General features: G+C 38.3%; 1 protein-coding gene across 1 annotated transcript in view; it reads right to left on the bottom strand.

Moving 5' to 3' along the window:
• ZMAT4 (zinc finger matrin-type 4) overlaps positions 1–18,832 on the bottom strand; it is a 346,538-nt gene that overhangs the window by 211,419 nt on the left and 116,287 nt on the right. Inside the window, exon 3 of the mRNA XM_059681097.1 lies at positions 660–749. Coding sequence (XP_059537080.1) covers positions 660–749 — 90 coding nt within the window. The remainder of the gene's footprint in view (positions 1–659; positions 750–18,832) is intronic.

Genomic DNA, 18,832 nt, shown 5'->3' with positions numbered 1-18,832 from the left:
CATATATTAGAATATTGCTCAGTGATAAAAATAATGAAATCCATTTGCAACAACATGAATGGATGTAGAGGGTATTATGTTAATTGAAATAAGTCATACAGAGAAAGGCAAATACCACATGATTTCACTTATACACGGAATTTTTCTTAGAAAATCAAAACAAATGAACAAACAAAACAGACTCACAGAAATAAAGAACTGATTATTTTTTATTTGCAAGATACGTACAGTCCTCATTATAAATGAACAAATTGGCATCCTGTTTTACACGCCAAAGAGAAAATAAAATATGTAAAAAGCAAAGTATCTGTTATTCTAGCAGGTTTGCCTCTTAGGTCATGTTCCCTGCTCTGTCTTCTGATGGCTCTTGTCTCTCACCCAGCCCCGCTCTGTACTGGCACTTCTGCGCATTCTTTAGGGACCTTTGCCTGGTCCCAGCGCAGTGTCATCAAAAAGTCCTCATTACCACATTGGCAAGTTCTGGCAGGAAAAAGGGAAGGCTTCCTTACATGTAATATTTTTTATAATACTTAACGAGAACTGTTTCCACTCACTCAGCTTTCCCACTAAGCTGGATGCGGCTACAATTCCTTGATCTGCAAAGTTCTTAGCAAACACAACAAATTGCCTAAGGATATCACAAGGTGCCAGATACTCACATTTTCTGACCGGAGCCTCTTGGCAGGACACCCACCGTCCCTGGGGTGAAGCATGTAGTACAGTCGGACTTTGCTTGCATGTTTTCGACTCTGGGAAGGAAAAGCAAAAGCAGATACTGAAAAAGAGAAGGCATTTTAAATCCTTGCAAACACAGCCAGTGACTGCAAATGCCAAGAAGCACTTTTATTAGAAAACACTTCTGCACGCTCCTGTGAGTTAAGTGGGATAAAGCTCAGATAGGTTTAGTGACCTGCCCAAGGTCATAAAGCCAACATAATTTGAGGATTAGAAAACACACTTAATGAAGAAAGGTAAGAGCTTTGGGATCTTTTAGCTTGGAATGGATAATATATTTAATTGTTCTCAAAAGTAAGAACAGGTTAGCAGAAGGAATAATACAGGGATCAACTATGATGAAGAGCCAGGTTCTCTACTTTCTCTCTCACTCCTGTGCCCTGCCCTAAGGAGCCAGGCTCCTGGGAGTCAGGCACCACAGCATCTCCAACAGAAGCCCTCTCCTTGGATCCCATGCCTGAACCTCAATAATAAGCTATCAAAAGAGCTTCCCAATGTCAGATGTCATGAGCAAACAAAAAATATCATCTGTTCATCTGAGGTCTGCTCAGAGCTCAAGCTCTGCCTCCTGTCCTGCAGGATTAGCAGGACTATGGATTTCTGCCTGCTGAGGAGTCCACGCTCAGACTGGAGAAAATGACCTTTCTTTAGTCCCATCTTTCCTCTACTCTTTTGTTCAATTGAGACTCCACCCAAAATCCCCTCGACTTTAAAGAACATTGCAGTTCTACTATATTCTCTATAATGTGATTTTTTCTAATTTATCTTTATTATTGAAAGTATTACAGATATCCCCATCCCCCTCCCCCCCTGACACCCCATTGACTCCCTCCATCCTGCTCTGCCCTGCCCCAACCAGGCCTGCACCGCACTAGTGTCTGTGTCTATGGGTTATGCATATATGCGTGTAAATTCTCTGGTTAATCTCATCTCCCCTCCTCCTTCACTCCCTCTGAGATTCGCCAGTCTGTTCCATGCTCCTTTGTCTCTGGATCTATTTTGTTTATCAGTTTATTTTGTTCATTAGATTCCACTTATATGTGGAATCTATAATGTGAATTTGCCTTGAATTCATTTCTACCTAATTCTAATCCTCCATCGCCTTCTTTTACTCAGAGATTATTTCTCTTTTTCCAGGCCTCAGCTCCATTTTGCCTTTACTGACAGTTGGGTTCTAGCCAATCTCCTGGATGATGGTTTGTCTTCATTGATTAGCCACACAGCAAATTGCCTCTTGTTTACAAGATATATGGTAAATCCTTCCTGTCTGGTTTTCCTCATTAATCACTTTTTTAATTCTTTTTTTATGCTTAGAGCAAGAACACTGTGCTTCTAAACAGTCCCTGAATGCTTTGAAGGCCTTTAAATGGGTTTAAAAGTGCTATTGTGACATGAAAAATATGTAGAAGCACTGAAGTTTGATTCGTAATACATTTGTATCCATTTCTAGGATGCATAGTAATTTTATTTATTTTAATTGAATTTTTTTGAGAGTGAGAGAGAAAGGAAGAGAGAAACGTCAATGTGAGAAAGAAACCTTGATCAGTTGTTCACTTGCCTCCCATACGCACCCCAATGGGGGAACAGAACTCACAGAGTATGTGCCCTGACTGGAAATTGAACCCATGACCCTTCATTGGATGGGGTGGTGCTCAACCAACTAAGCCACACTGCCCAGGGTTAGGATGCATAGTAATTTTAAAGCCAGGCTTATCTGGAAGATTAGTAGGACAGAGAAATAGAGACCTATGTGAACCTGTGTCAAATGATTTCAACTCTACTGTTCAGTCTCCACATTTTTGAGAACGACTCAGTGCAAACTGGTATTTTTTCTTTTTCCAGATAAATATGTTGACTACTAAAATATGTACACATTTCCTACAGTTCTGTATGCCTTTTGTAAGAAGGGGTAGTGGTAACATTAGGAATATACTGCTATAGACAAAAACATTCAAAAATGAAGAAAACCTACAGCTGCTGACTGTGGCCACAGAGCCTAGGCTGGTGAAAAGCACAGCAGACAGGTAATTGGTGAAAAGACAAAGTGATAATAATGAGAACTCAAATATGGCTGAAGTGGGTTTTCAATTTTTCATTTGTTACCATAGAAAAATTTCTTATCACAGTTCCTACATCATCAATCTATTCAAAGCCCTGGATTCCCAGAGAATAAAATTGTGGCAAAATTGGAAATCTCATAATGCAGCCTTTTTGTGGCTGTTTTTTTTTTTCCTTTCTCTTTCCTAAAATATTACCCTTATTTTATAAATACTCTTACCAGCAAAGGCAGAGTTCACTGGGTTATTTAATTGCAGTTTGATAAACTAGCAAGAACTTGTTAACTGAAAAGAAACAGAAATAAATAGTAAACTCTGCTATGAAGCCATGCTACGAGGAGAGATGTTGGGGTTTAAGGAGTATTATCAAATGTTCCCAAATGCTGTGCATAAATGCTGGTTTTTCTCCATCAGCTCCCCCAGCTCCAACTCTGATGGAAGGAGGACTGGCTCCCCTGTAGGCACCACTTTTGCCCTTGTGTGTGGGTGAAGTGAAACAGAGCCTGATTTTGGAATGATACTGCAGGTGTGGCCCTTCTATGTGGTCATCTCTCTCCCCTTGCACTGCTTTTTCCAGGCTGCCTAGGCCGGATCCGATGCCCCCCATGCACCAGCCAACCCTGACTTGGGACTGGAAGTAAAAACTCCAAAGACAATGAGAGGCGTGTGGAGTGGGCCTCCCAGTCAGTCTGATTCACACCCAAGGCCATTTCCTAAGGATGCTGGTTGAGAAAAAGAAAGAGGTTCCCAGCAGAATGTTCTGGGGCACTCAACACCTGCCCAGCCTCAGCACTGGGTGTCTTCAGCACCATTCAGCAGCAGGGTGCAGCGGTGTGAGCTTTCCTTACCCCTCTCGCCTCCCCCCCCCACCCCCCAACATGGCTCACTCACTTATTTCTCCAGGCAGGACACTCTGAGTCACCTACAGGGACTTCCTTCACCTGGCTGTTCTCCACCACTTAACTAACTCAATTGCTTGACATTTGGCATGGTAATCTCACTTCCTTCCATTTATTCTAAAAATAAAACCTTCCCCACAGAAAATTAAAATTAAATTTGAGCAAAGATGTTCATTTTGGTATTATCTAAAAATAAACAAAAATAATGCCAGCCCTAGCTGGTTTGGCTCAGTGGCTAGAGCATCGGCCTGTGGACTGAAGAGTCCTGGGTTCGATTCCGGTCAAGGGTACATGCCCAGGTTGTGGGCTCGGTCCCCAATAGGAGGCGTGCAGGAGGTAGCTGATCAATGAGTCGCTCTCATCATTGATGTTTCTATCTCCCTCTCCCTTCCTCTCTGAAATCAATAAAAATATATTTAAAAAAAGATAAATGAATAAATAATGGGAAACAAATGCGTGTTTGACAAACACCCCCAGAAAGCCATAATGTGCAGTTGGAAATTGAAAAAAGATATGCTTTCTACATAATGAATGTTGAATGAAAATGCTAAACTCAATGGTGCTCATATACTGTCATTGCAACTATATAAAACATCATTAGTATATCAATAAGAGGTGGGGGGAGCATGATTTATTAGGGTAGAGGAATATGGGTAGTTTTAATTTTTTCTTGCTTTAAGTTTGCCTTAATTATAACAATAACTTTGCAATGTTCAAGCCATTGTAACTCCTCATTAAGTATACTTTTTACTCACAATGATTGTAATTAGTAAAAAAATAGCAAGGAGCTGGAATGCTTTTCACATGTACAGTACTAGTATAATTAACCACATTTCCATCTACCTTTGTGAATGTCCTAATGTTCAAAACACACATTTTTATTGCAATACTTGGTAATTAGGTACGCATCCTTAAACCAAAGCAATGCATGTTAATTCAAATTTTAAAACTTTATTTTGATAGAAACAAATGTGTCAGGGTAAACGTGTGCTTTTCACAATGTGGTCACTTTTGCTTTTCATGTCTAAAATGAGACTATGGGGCTGGGTGACAAACGCTATCCAGACAACCAAACTGAGAAGACCTGGGAGAAAGCTATTTCTGAAACTGGCTCACGCCACACAAATAAACATACACAACAACAAATCCTTACGACTTTTTCGAAGATTTATTAATACTTAACATTTGCACTGTTTCTAATACTTTAAAAAGACAGACATGCTGCCAACTGGAAGAAACATTAAAGAGAAAAAAGTGTCCTGCATGTTAAATGCATATAGTGCAGAGTTTCAGGAGGAAAAAGGACAATTACTCTAAGGGAAGGCATGAAAAAGAAATTATAATCTTTCAATTGCACCAAGAGTCAGTCCCAGCTCTTTTTTTTTTTTTTGCATTAATATTTGCATTTTAAGCAAAAGTCATTACTTTCATTCAAACCACATCAGCTTTAAGCTTCCCAGATAGGCCGAAAATTACCAACTCTTCCATTTTAATTAGAGCTCTTGCCCCCGATGGCTGGCATTGTGCGGGGGCAGACCTATCTGCAGATTGGTTTTTTTTTTGCTGAAACAATCTCTTGGCACTCAAAGAACTAGTCTAAAGTGGAAATTCAGGCCAGCCTTCTCTTGGGGGGGAACAAGACAAACTTCTATTTCAGATGTGCTGCTGTGAAAGGAGAGGGCGAACCTCATGGAAATAGAATGGCTTTGTGCTTCACTTAAATAGACATCTTCCATTATCACATATAACTTAAAAAAAAAATTGCAACTCAAATTTGCTTCCAAGGCTCCTGATTTTGGTCTCATAAAATGTGGAGATAAAGCGACTTTGTAGTTGTATAATGCTCTAAACAGCCTTTAAAATTTTTTCACATTTACCAGCTCATTTTATCCTCAAATCACAGTTGTGAGGCTGGCAAGAGAGGTGTTATTTCAAATAAGCTTTAGGATCCATTCCTGATTTCCTAGTTAAGTCTTCACCATCTTATTTCATCCTAGGTATCTAATTATATCTCCTCTAGAAACCCACTAAAATAAGCCAGGAACTATAAGAAAAAAGTCTGAAACAGCCTGATAATTACAGAAGAGTGGTTCTCACATGCTACCAATTTCTAGGTATCTCCACCTAAAGGTTTGCTGTATTTCCACTCATTCTAGGGTGAGGACCACAAATACCAAGAGTCTGACATCTAAGTCTTCCCGAGAATGACTGACTGATGAGAGAGAGAGAGAGGGTTTCCATCCCTTAGGAAGAAAGGGAAGGTGCCCTTCACACTTCGAGGTTGAGGGGTGCCAGGGCTGAGCCCCAGACAAGCCAGAGCATAACTTCACTAGGAAGTCAAGGTTAATTGCACATAAACCAAAGAGAGTGGTGGGGATTCCTCTGATGAGTGGGCTTCTTTCCCAGAGTGATGTACCTTTCCTGAGCTCCATAGGAGGGAGGTTGGATACAGAAACCTAGAGTGGACGGTGGACCAACTAAAAACCTAGGAAGAGAAAAACTGGGTCCTGGAGGAGGCTTTAGCAACACAGAGAAGGAAGAAATAAAACTCCTCTGCTAGAACTGCCCAAGGCCCAAGTTGCGGACCTCCTACCCGGGCTGCTGGGCCACTAAAATGGTCTGCGGCTCAGCCCCGACACCCCTCAACCTTAGAGTGTGAAGTTGGGCTCTCCCTGGGCACCTTCCCCTTCTTCCTGGGAGATGGAAACCCTCTCTCTCGTCAGTCAGTCATTCTTGGGAAGCCTTGGATGTCAGACTCTTGGTATTTGTGGTCCTCACCCTAGAATGAGTGAAAATATACCAAGTCCCACAGACAAAATTGGATCAGAAGATTCTATGAGAAGATCCAAAGCCAAGCCACACACACTGGGGACATGTGGCAGGCCTACATAATAGATTTCTGTTCTGCCAGGGATGAGTGGCACCTATGAAAAAACTCTATAATGCAAAACAGGACTTTGGAAAAACTCTCAAAGAGGAGACATCAGGGATTATTTTCATTGCAAAATATTTACTAGAAAAATAGAAGAAAGTTTCAAATGGTACATGTTTCATGTCATTAAGAAAGTTCAAACTGAGGATAAAAGTTAAAAGATAAGATAGGACAACTGACTAAGATGAAGATGTACTGTCTGAGTTAATAAAGTAAGGACAGTAAACATACCATAGCTAAATTTTGAAGGTCTTTCACAGAAGTTCAAAACCAGAATGCACACAGAAAATCACTGTGAAAGTCAAGGTAGAGACACTTTCTACAATGTAGAGGATTAGGATAAAAAGGAGGAAGAGGAAATGGTACTGGAAACCTTGTATACAAAAGACCAGAACAAATATAACGTGGCAGAATAAACAGACACAGAAATTCCCAAAATAGACTCGATACTTTACAACCAAAAAGAAACTAGAAAAATATATCTAACTGTGTGATCTAAAAGTTTTCTAAACAACAAAGCAAAAGAAGCAGAACTAATAGCTATAATTTAAAAAATGTGTTGTTAATCTGAAATGCATATGCTTATGGAAAATAATACAATAATCAATAAATAATAATGATAGTATAAGAAAAACTCTGTTTTGCATATTCACAACTGTACACCTACTTTGCCCCACCCTGTGTGTAAGAGGCAAACCAAAGAATTGATAAAATATTTGCAATACATAAAAAAATAGTTTAATAACTTTAAGAGAAAGAGTGCTCTAACAAATTTATAAGGAAAAAAATATTAAAATAGGCAAAGGATATAAATAGGAATTACAGACATGGAAATAGCTAAAAGATACATAAAAAGTTCATCCAAATTCTACATTGTAATTTTTAAACTTAAAAATATATACATTTTCATCTCTTAACAAAGCACAGCTTTTCAAAATATAATCTATGTGGGTGAATTTACAGGGGAAAAAACAAGACTCTTGTATTTAGCTAATAGGCATATAAATTGACACAAGCTTCCTGGATGGAAATTTTGCAATATATATTCAACAGGCAAAAACTTGTTTGAGCTGACAATCCTACTTCCATGAATTTATATTGAGGAAGCAATCAGAGGCATGTATTGCCATATGTTTATATTAGTGAAAATGAGAAAATAAGTTAAATGTCCTAAATGAGATAGTTAAATATTATATGTCTATATGATAGATCACCAAGCTGCCATTAACAAGCATACTAATAATATTCAATGACATAAAAAATATCTATAAAATAATACTAAGAAAAAACCTCCATTTCAAACCAGACTACAAATGATGCCAAATTTTCTAAACAAAAATATATGTGTGTACACACATGTGTATTCATAGATGTAGCAACAGTCTGGGAAGAAACACAGCAAAAGATGAACACTATTTATCATGGATCACAGGTGACTTTAATTTTTCTTATGTATGCTGTTTTTGGATCTTCCAGTTCCTTAAGAGAAATAATTATTCCAGTAATTAGAGAAAAAAATAAAAATCTTAAAAATCAATCCCTTTCAACATTGATGATTTACCATTTTAATTGTCCTTCCTTAGGAAGCGGGAAATAAATCTCAGAAAGAACAAGGAACTTGCTCACGATCCCACCACTTATAAATTCTCAGAGAACAGGAATTATATATGTTTGTTCATTGTCACGTCCCTATAATCTATTTCCATGCCTGATACATAGTAGGTAACGGTTTGTTGATTGAGTAACTGAATGCATGAATGAAAGAAAGAGGCAGTCCCAGAACAAGAGCCCAAGACCCTTGATTAATTAAACCAATTGTGTGGAAGTATTGTGCTCATTATTGTTATAGATTCCCTTCCATTCTAAAAATAAAATCAAGCCCAACCCCCAACTATTTCCACTTCTATACCCCACGGTTGCAGTACAAGTCAGAGAAACAGGGAGCCTGCAGACCAGAGAGAATTCGAAGAAACCACTGCAGGCATTTTGCAGAGTGTGCACACTGGAGGAAGAACTCTCAGCAGGTGAGCTGATGAAGACTGAGCTTGGAGCATAAACTCTGAAGGAACTGAGAAACTGCTGCCCCTGGTACGAAAGTCAAGATTCAGAGTGAACTGCATTGCTGCAGACACAGTGGCACAAGCAGATCCAGCTTTTAAGGAATGGGTTTGGAACAAGCAGAGTCAGTCCCTCCCATGCTTGTAAGAACCTGACTCACCAGATGCTAGTGTGGTCATCTTTTTAAATCTGTGGTCAGACATGTAGGCTGTTGGGCTAGGGTATTATATATCTTACTTTTTAATTATAGGATCTTGGGCATTTGCACTCTTGTAGACTGAATTGTGTTCTCCCAAATTCATAGGGTGAAGTCCAATCCTAAATTTTACTGAATTTGGGGATAGGGCCTTCAGGAAGGTAATTAAGGTTGAATGAGTCAGAAGGGTGGGGCCCTAATCCAATAGGAGCAGTGTCCTTTTATGACAAGGATGAGACACCAGCCATCTCTTCCTCTTTCTACATGCACAGAGTAAAGGCCTTGTGAGCACACAGCAAGAGGTGGCCATCTGTAAGCCAGGAAGAGAGCTTCATCAGAACCAAACCTGCTGGCATGTTGATCCTAGACATCTACTCTCCCAAACTGTGAGAAATAGATGTCTGTTGTTGAAGACACCATTCTGTGGTAGGTTGCCGTGGCAGCCAAGCCAAGACATGTGCCATCATCTAAACTAGATGCTCTCTTGGGTTTTCTTCTATACACAATAAGAAGTCCATTTTCCAAAAGCAAAAATAATGACCTCAAAGTTTCTAAAACTGGGTCACTTCATTTTTTTCTAAGACATTTGTAAAAGGGCATTTGAAATGAGGAATGCTTATCTTAAACAAGTATTAGGAAAAAATAAATTTTCTTTGTAGAAAAATGTATTTGGTGCGAATGTGCAGTATTCATGACTGTGTAAACACATTTACACTAAATCTGTACTTCCGTCTGTCTACACAAATGGCTACATCAATGCACTGCCATCTTAAATCAAAGTCCTGCGACTCAGAAAGTTATATTGCCACCAAAGCACGGAGGAAACATTTTCCTGTGGTGTGAGGACAGAGCTAACTACGTCTCCACAATATCTGAGCATTTAAAGCAGAATCACATGAGAAATAAGAGAACACTGAAGGCTAAATCATGTTATATACCTCATCTAGGCCTCCCTTTTGCTGTCTGGGGGGGAAAAACAGAAATTATTGTTTCCCCAGAAGCCCCTTGTAAAGAAGTTAAAGTTAGAGACGTGTGAAAAATAAAGCCAATGTGATCAGTAACTGAAGTCAGAGAAAACTGGATGATTTGCTATCAAATCCTCCTGGGCTACTGTTGCCCAAGGTCTCTTGGTTTCCCTTATAAAGTTCATGTCTGGAATAAGAAAAATTGTAAAGACATCACTGCATGAAGTCTTCCAGGATTAACCCCGCCACTGCCATGGGCAAACACTAGTGCGGATTCCACCTGTTCGTTTGAGGGAGGTTTAGACTGCGGAGAAAACAAGGTTAACAAGAGTCCCTGTCCTTATGAAAGGAATGGCCAGCAGAGCAAGGCAGGACAATCCCCCAGAAAACCACATAAGGACAACGGCAGCAACAAGGCTCACATGAGACCTTTTTACTCTATATATTTTCCTATTAGCTTCTTTTTACCCCATTATTTTAATGGCAATACTATATAATTATTCTCAAATTAAACTTCATTCTTATGACTAAAATCTCAATGTCTTGTTATCTTAATACTATTGATCCATCCCCACAAAGTACTTTCTCTTACCATTTGCAACAGCATGGATGGAACTGGAGAGCATTATGCTAAGTGAAATAAGCCAGCCAGAGAAAGATAAATATCACATGATCTCACTCATTTATGGAATATAATGAACAACATAAGCTGATAAATAAAAACAGATCCAGAGACAGAGAAGCATCGATCAGAACTTAGAGGGAAGATAGGGGAGGGTGGGGGTAAAGGGGAGAGATCAACCAAAGGATTTATATGCAAGCATATAGGCCTAACCAGTGGTCAGCAAACTGTGGCTCGAGAGCCACATGTGGCTCTTTGGCCCTTTGAGTGTGGCTCTTCCACAAAATACTGACTTCTGCGCATGGGCCACGAAGTTTCAATCGCACTGTATGTGTGCGCCCGCATGTGGTATTTTGTGGAAGAGCCACACTCAAGGGGCCAAAGAGCCGCATGTGGTTCACAAGCCGCAGTTTGCCAACCACTGGCCTAACCAATGGACACAGACAACAGGGGGGTGAGGGCATGAGAGTGGGGGATGGGGGGTAATGTGGGGATAAGGACTCATATGTAATAACTTAATAAAGAAATTTAAATAAAAAAATGAGTTCTGCACAGAGTAGCTCCTCTATGAACAGAAGCTTTTTAAAAATATATATTTTATTGATTTTTTTACAGAGAGGAAGGGAGAGGGATAGTTAAAAACATCGATCAGCTGCCTCCTACATACTCACTACTGAGGATGTGCCAGTAACCACAGTACATGCCCTTGACCGGAATCGAACCTGGGACTCTTGGCCGACGCTCTATCCACTGGGCCAAACCAGTTAGGGCTAGCAGCAGCTTTTTTTGTTCTGTAGTCTTTGTTTTATAGTTTGCTTTGCCTTTGCCTTTGCTTTTGGTGTCAAATCCAAAAAATCATTCCAATACTGATGTCAAGGAGCTTACCCCCCTATGTTCCCTTCTTGGAGTTTTATGGTTTCAGATCTTACATTCAAGTCTTAAATCCATTTTTTAGTAGATTTTGGTGTATGGCATAAGATAGGGATCCAGTTTTCCCAATACCATTTATTGAAGAGAATGCCCTTTCCCCATTGTATATTCTTTCCTCCTTTGTAATACATTAATTGACCATATAGGTGGGTAGTTCTGGGCTCTCTATTCTGTTCACACTGTTCTGATTACTGTAGCTTTGTAATATAATATCAGGAAGTATGATGACTCCAGCTTTGTTGTTCTTTCTCAAGATTGCTTGGGCTGTTCAGGGTCTCTTGTGGTTCCACACAAAGTTTAGAATTGTATGTTCTATTTCTGTGAAAAAATGCCTTTGAAATTTTGATAGGAATTACATTGAACTTTTGGTAATAAGGACATTTTAACAATATAAATTCTTCCAATCCACGAGCATGGAATATTTCCCAATTTTTTGAATCTTCATCAATTTCTTTTATCAGTATAGTATAGTTTTCAGTGTACAGACCTTTCACCTACTTGGATAAATTTATTCCTAGACATTTTGGATGCAATTTTAAATGGGATTGTTTCTAATTTCTCTTTCTGATATTTCATTGTTAGTGTGTAGAAGTGCAACTTATTTTTATATGTTGATTTGAGTCCTGCAACTTTACTAAAAGTATTAGCCCTAACAGTTTATTTGGTGAAGTCTTTAGGGTTTCCTACGTATATTATGTCATTGCAAGTAGAGGTAGTTTTACTTCTTTTCCAGTTTGGATGTCTTGTATTTCTTTGCCTCACCTAAGTGCTCTGGCTAGGACTTCTAACACTATGTTGAATAAAAATAGTGAGAGTGGGCACGTACCTGGGTTGCTTTTTTGATCCCCAGCCCTGGTCAGGAGTGTGTGTGGGAGGCAACCAATTGATTGCTGGGTCTTGTCTTGTCTTGTCTTGTCTTCTCTTCTCTTCTCTTCTCTTCTCTTCTCTTCTCTTCTCTTCTCTTCTCTCCTCTCCTCTCCTCTCCTCTCCTCTCCTCTCCTCTCCTCTCCTCTCCTCTCCTCTCTTCTCTCTCTCTCTCTCCCTCTCCCTCCCTCTCTCCCACCCTCCTAAAAGATCAATGGGAAAAAAATCCTCAGGGGAGGATAAACAACAAAAAGATAGTGAGAGTGGGCACCCTTGACTTGTTCCTGATCTAGAGGAAAGCTTTCAGTGTTTCACCATTGAGTATTATATTAGCAGTGGGTTTGTCTTATATCACCTTTATTTTTTAATATTTTTATTGATATCAGAGAGGAAGGGAGAGGGGGAGAGAGAGATAGAAACATCAATGATGAGAGAGAATCCCTGACCGGCTGCCTCCTGCATGCCTTCATTACGTTGAGGTACATTCCCTCTATAGTCACTTTGCTGAAAGTTTTTTTTTTTTTTTTTTTTTTTTTTATGGATGGATACAGGATTTTGCCTAATACTTTTTCTGTAGCTATTGAGACTTTTATGTGATTTTTATCATTCATTTTGTTAATGTGGTGAGTCTCATTCATTGATTTTCAGGTGCTAACCCATCCTTATATCCCTGGAATAAATCCTACTTGATCATGGTGTATGAGCCCTTTCATGTGTTGTTGAATTTAGTTTGTTAGTATATTGTTGAGAGATTTAGGCTATAATTTTCTTTTCTTGTACTGCCCTTGTCTGATTTTGGTATTAGGGTGATACTGTCCTTGTAAAATGAGTTTGAGAGTATTCCCTGCTCTTCAATTTTTTGGAAGAGTTTGAGAAGCATTGGTATTAGTTCTTTTTTGAATGTTTCATGGATCTAACCAGTGAATTCAGCTGGTTCTGGACTTTTTTTGATGGGTGGTCTTTGATTACAGATTCAATGTTCTTACATGTAAGTAGTCTGTTCAGATTTCCTATTTCTTTATGGTTCAGTTTTAATAGGTTGCATATTTCTATGAATTTATCCAATTTTTGTAGTGTCCAATTTGGCATCTAATTATTCATAGTGGTCTCTTTTGATCCTTAATGTTCATGCAGTATTAGTTATAATGTCTCCTCTTTCATTTATAATTTCATTTTGTGTCCTTTTTTTTCTTGGTAAGTCTAGATAAAGATTTGTCTATTTTGTTTATCCTTTCAAAATACGAGCTTTTACTTTTATTGATCTTTTCTATTTTCTCTATTTGATTTATTTCCACTCCCACTAAGTAGATATTTTCTTCCTTCTACTAAAATTTCTGTGCAACAAAGAAAACTGTCAAAAAATAAAAGGCAACTTCCCTGGCTTTTTTGGTTAGCTCAGTTGGTTAGAGCATCACCCTGTGCACCAAAAGGTCATGGGTTCAATTCCCAGTTAGGGCATGTATCCAGGTTGCATGTTTGATCCCCAGTCAGGTTGCAAACAGGAGGCAGTTGATCAATATTCCTCTCTTTTTCTCCCTCTCCTTCCTCTCTCTCTCTAAAATTAATAAAGCACGTCCTCAAGTGAGGATTATATAAATAAGTAATAAATAAATAAATAAATAAATAAATAAATAAATAAGGCAATTATGAAATGAGAGAAAAAAATTGCAAGTCATATCTGATAAGAAGTTAATATCCAAATTATATATGGAATTCATATAACTCAATATCAACAAAAAATCTGATTAAAAATTGGCAAAGAAATTGTATACACATATTTCCAGAGAAGACATACAAATGGCCAATATGTACATGGAAAGGTGCTCAACATTACTAATAAGCAGACAAATGCAAATGAAAACCACAATGAGATATCACCTCACACCTGTTACAATGAGCATCATCAAAGAGTCAAGATAGCAGGTGTGGGCAAGGGTGTGAAGGAAAGGAAATCCTTGTCCACTGTTGGTGGGAAGGTGATTCCTCAAAAAAATTTAAAAAAGAACTATCATATAATCTAGGAATCCCACCTCAAGGAAAATTAAAATAGGATATCAAAGAGGTATTTGCACTCCCATGTTTATTGCAGCATAATGCACAATAGCCAAGCTTTAAAACAACCTGAGTGTCCATCAACAGATGAATGGATAAAGAAGGTGTATGATATGTGTAGGGTGGAATATTATTCAGCTATGAAAATAAAGGAAATCCTGCAATTTGAGACATATTGATAGACGTTGAGGGCATTAAACCAAGTGAGGTAAGCCAGACAAAGACAAATACTGCATGGTATCACTTATGCACAGAACCTAAGATGAATGAATGAGTGAATAGTAGAACTCATATAAACAGGAATAGAAAAGTGGTTGCCAGTGAATGGAGCAGCGGAAAGTAAGGAGAGGCTGATAAAGGCAGGTAAACTTTCAGCTATAAGATGAATAAGATCTGAGGATCTAATGTAAAAAGTGGTGATGATAGTTGAGAAATGTATTGTATAATTGAAGTTTGCTAAGAGAGTAGAACTTAAATGTTCTCACACACACAAAAGGGTAAATTTGATAAACATGTGTTGGATGTGTTAATAAACTAGATGGGGGAAATCCTTTCACAGTGTGTACGTATATTGAGTCACCACAATGTATACTTTAAAGATCTTACAAAGTACTTGTGAATAATACTTTGATAAAGCTGAAATAAATGAATTAATGGATAAAGAAATAGCCAAGTGACTCAGACTACAGAAGATAACTCCAATAGACCTCACTTTAAACACAGCAATCATTTTTTAAAAAATGGACTAACAAAACAAACAAAAGCAGTAGAACATCTGCCTAACAAAGTGATTCTCCAACTTACAAAAAATTATATTTCTAAATCCTCTGGTAAACTCAAAATGTGACTTTACTTTCAAAGATTTTACATCCACCCTATTTTCAAGAATACTTCTAGGTACACATAACTTTTTTAAAAAAGCAAATGTATTAGGAACATTTCTCAGTGTGAAATAACATACACAGTAAAACATCCTTTTCTCCATAGCCAACTGTTTTCCCAAATTTGAACTAGATTTTTGCATGCAGAATCAGCTGGTGACTTGGGCAGGGCTGGTGATCCTCACTGTTGGTGAAATTAGAAGGTCCAGCCTCTATGCCAGTAGAAAAACAGGCTAGTAGCTTTTGCTTCACTCGGTGACGCAAAAATACTTTCCCTTGAATTCCTAGGGTCAAATACCCAGAAGCATGTTTTATTTTCCCTGCTCTATTTGTTTGGTTTAATACCACTCTACAGACCTGTAGGGGAAACATGCTCATGCCTGCCAGCTGCAATTCTGTTGTCACCTGCAGCTCCACCGCCACCTGCTTTTCAGCTTATCTGTTTACCTACTCAAAGTCCCAGATTTTAGTCTTTTTACAGGTTGCTTTGAACTGATAGCACGATTATCGAAAAGTTGGGAATTTCTGAACTAATCTTCCTCTCTAGCCAGGTGGTTCCAAAAGATCACATGTTCAGCAGAAGATTGTTTTAATCAATAAATACTCACCAGATGTTCCCAGAGTCCCTATGACACTCCTTTCCCTGAACTGGAGTAACCAGAGAGAAACCTAGCTGAAAGGAGCCGGAAGTTTACCTTTCCAGGTGCTATGAAATGTTGGGGACAGCAGAGAGTAGGGTACAGGAATCCAAGGCCCCACCACATTGTCTGCCCCTCTCCATACAGACAAGATCTGGGTAGTTATTTTCCTCTCCATTTTTCTCAAAGTTTGGCCCCTGGACCACCTGATTCAGAATCTAGGAAGTTTAAAAGAAAGGTTTCAGACCTAATAATAAGAATTTCTAGGGGTGGGAATTAGGTTTTCCACCAGCTCCCTAAGTGCTTAGAAGGCAAGTGGACTATTAAAAACCAAGGCTTTACTTTCCCACCTTTCTGCTCCTCTCCCCTCCCCTCTAGGGCTGCCAAGCTCAGATGAAAAGGAAAAGGAAGTCCATTGAGAGAGCAATCTCCAGCTTCAGCTGGACTGCACTTCAATGTGAGGCAAAATCGGAACCAGTCCTAGGGATCTTCAAAGAGCAAGCTGAGAAGGGGGGAGCTTGCAAGAAGCCTGTGTAGGCAGAGGCAATGTTCTGATACCGCTCAGCAATCAACCTCTATGACTGCCTCCTTTCATTGCTCACAATCTTTTCTTCCCGTCCTCCTCCCAACCTCTATTCTCCTCTTCCTAACCTCCTTCAAAACATTCCCCTTAGGTGTCCCACTACCCTACTCAAACAATACTTCCAAAGAGAAGCCATTATATTTCCCTGTTACAATGTTCTTGTCTTTGTCCGGAATACCAGAATTCTTGCAGGCAACTGTGCACAAAACCAAGTGAAGCAAAGATGTTGGAGTATGCAACCAACAATTTTAAATGAGGATGATAAATATATTTAAGAAGTTGAGGATATATTACCAATATGAAACAAAAATGTAGAATTATAAAAAAGAGGACTATTAAATAGTGAGATTATATACCATGACCATGCGAGATTTATTGATTTAACAGATGAAAATCCACCAGTGTTAGATACCAAATTCATGAATGTTGAGCCATGGTTCAACTCTATTTTCTTTTGAATATCAGAAAAAAATACATCTTGGTGTTTATTTGTTTTAAATAAAAACATATGTTCACACAAAAACCTCACATGGATGTTTATAACAGCTTTGTTCATAATTTTCAAAACTTAGAAGCAACTGAGATGTCCTTCAGTAGGTAAATGGATGAACTGTGGTTACATCCAGACAACAGAATATTATTCAATGCTAAAAAGAAAGGAGGTATCAAGCCATGAAAAGACATGGAGGAAAATTAAATGCATATTACTAAGTGAAGGAAGCCAATCTGAAAATGCTACAGACTGCATGGTTCCAACTATATGACATTCTGGAAAAGGCAAAACTATGGAGACAGTAAAAAGATCAGTGGTTGCTAGGGGTTAGAAAGAGGCAGGGATAGGCAGAGCACAGGGGGTTTTTATGGCAATGAAAATACTCTATATAACATTATAATAATGGATATATGTCATTATACTCCTGTCCAAACCCATTGCCCTGAGATGATTATGATGTATCAATGTAGGTTCATCAATTGGAACAAATGTACCATTTTGGTTTGGGATGTTGATAATGAGGGAGGGAATGTATGAGGTGGGGCAGGGTATACATGGGAAACCTCTGTATATCCCCCTCAATTTTGCTGTAAACCTAAAACTGCTCTTAAAAAAGAAAAGTCTATTAAGTAAAAATATTTAAGTAGATGTCAAAACCCATAAATAAAATTAACAAAGTAAATACAATATTGTGGGTTTTTTTTGTATTATATTATGATCAATAATAGATTATCTAAGAAATACAAGCATGACACAACAAAAAAAATCAATGTTATTTATCACATTAATAGACTAAAGGAATAAAAACAATATTCTCAAACAATGCAGAAAAATCATATGATATAGTCCAGCACCTATTTATACTTTTTAAAAAAACTTAGTAAAATAAGGAAAGACAGGAATATTCTTATCTCCACATGGATCATTGAAAAATCGACAATAATTATTACACTTAATGAATAAAATTTTATTGTATTCCTTTAAATACTAGTAATAATGAAAATATGACCACTGTCACTGTTGCTACTGAACATAGCACTGGAGTTTCTCACTAACACCATAAAGAAAGAAAAGGAGATCTAAGAATAAGATGGGAAGAGCTGAAACTCATTGTTTGCAAACAATGAAAACATTTATCTAGAAAAGTTGATAGAATCAACAGACAGACTATTAGAACTGATAGCTGAGTTTCGTCACTTCGATGGACATGAAGATGCACTGCCCAGATCCCCTTCAGTAGAGAACTTGTCCCTGCTGCTGGGAGTACAGTCAGCAGACAGCCTTCATCTGGCAACCCTTTGGAGGATCCCTTCTGCTACACAAAGCTGCCCTGCCCAAGGTCAAGTCCTTCCCAGGATATGGAGAGAAAGGTACATAAGTAAATAAATAATAGGAAAGGCACCTGACATAGACCAATTTTGAGAATGCATTATGAACTTTGAGTGTGAATAACTTATTCCTCTGCACCAGAAGTGAAATAAAATTTAACTTGTACAAGATTACATAACTTGTATAGAGCCAGGATTTGAACCCAGTTTTCTAACAGAAAGGCTGACATGTGAAGGATAATTTCCCATTACCATCATAAGATCACAAAATACATATTCCTATCTCTATATGTGATTCTCTTCCCAATTCCTGGAATACATGTGTGCCTTCCGTTATGTACTTAACTATAATAAACATTCTATGTCTAGTCTATGAATTCTTCCCCAGTTGCTCCAGACACTGATGTCATCTTATTCTAACCTCTCACAGCCTTTACCATATATTTTAGCCTCTTTATTATTTTTATTTAAGCAATTAATAAAATACTGCCTAGACTATTTCATGCACATCTAATAACTTCCCAGCCTATCTCATGTAGCCCAAACTACAACCACTTTACCACTTTGGCAAACAGCAACATATGAATCTTCTATAGTCT

This window comes from Myotis daubentonii, chromosome 2, assembly GCF_963259705.1.
Source record: "Myotis daubentonii chromosome 2, mMyoDau2.1, whole genome shotgun sequence".
NCBI lineage: Eukaryota > Metazoa > Chordata > Mammalia > Chiroptera > Vespertilionidae > Myotis > Myotis daubentonii.
Note: the sequence above shows the minus strand (reverse complement) of the source record. Positions and strands in the feature narration are given on the sequence as shown.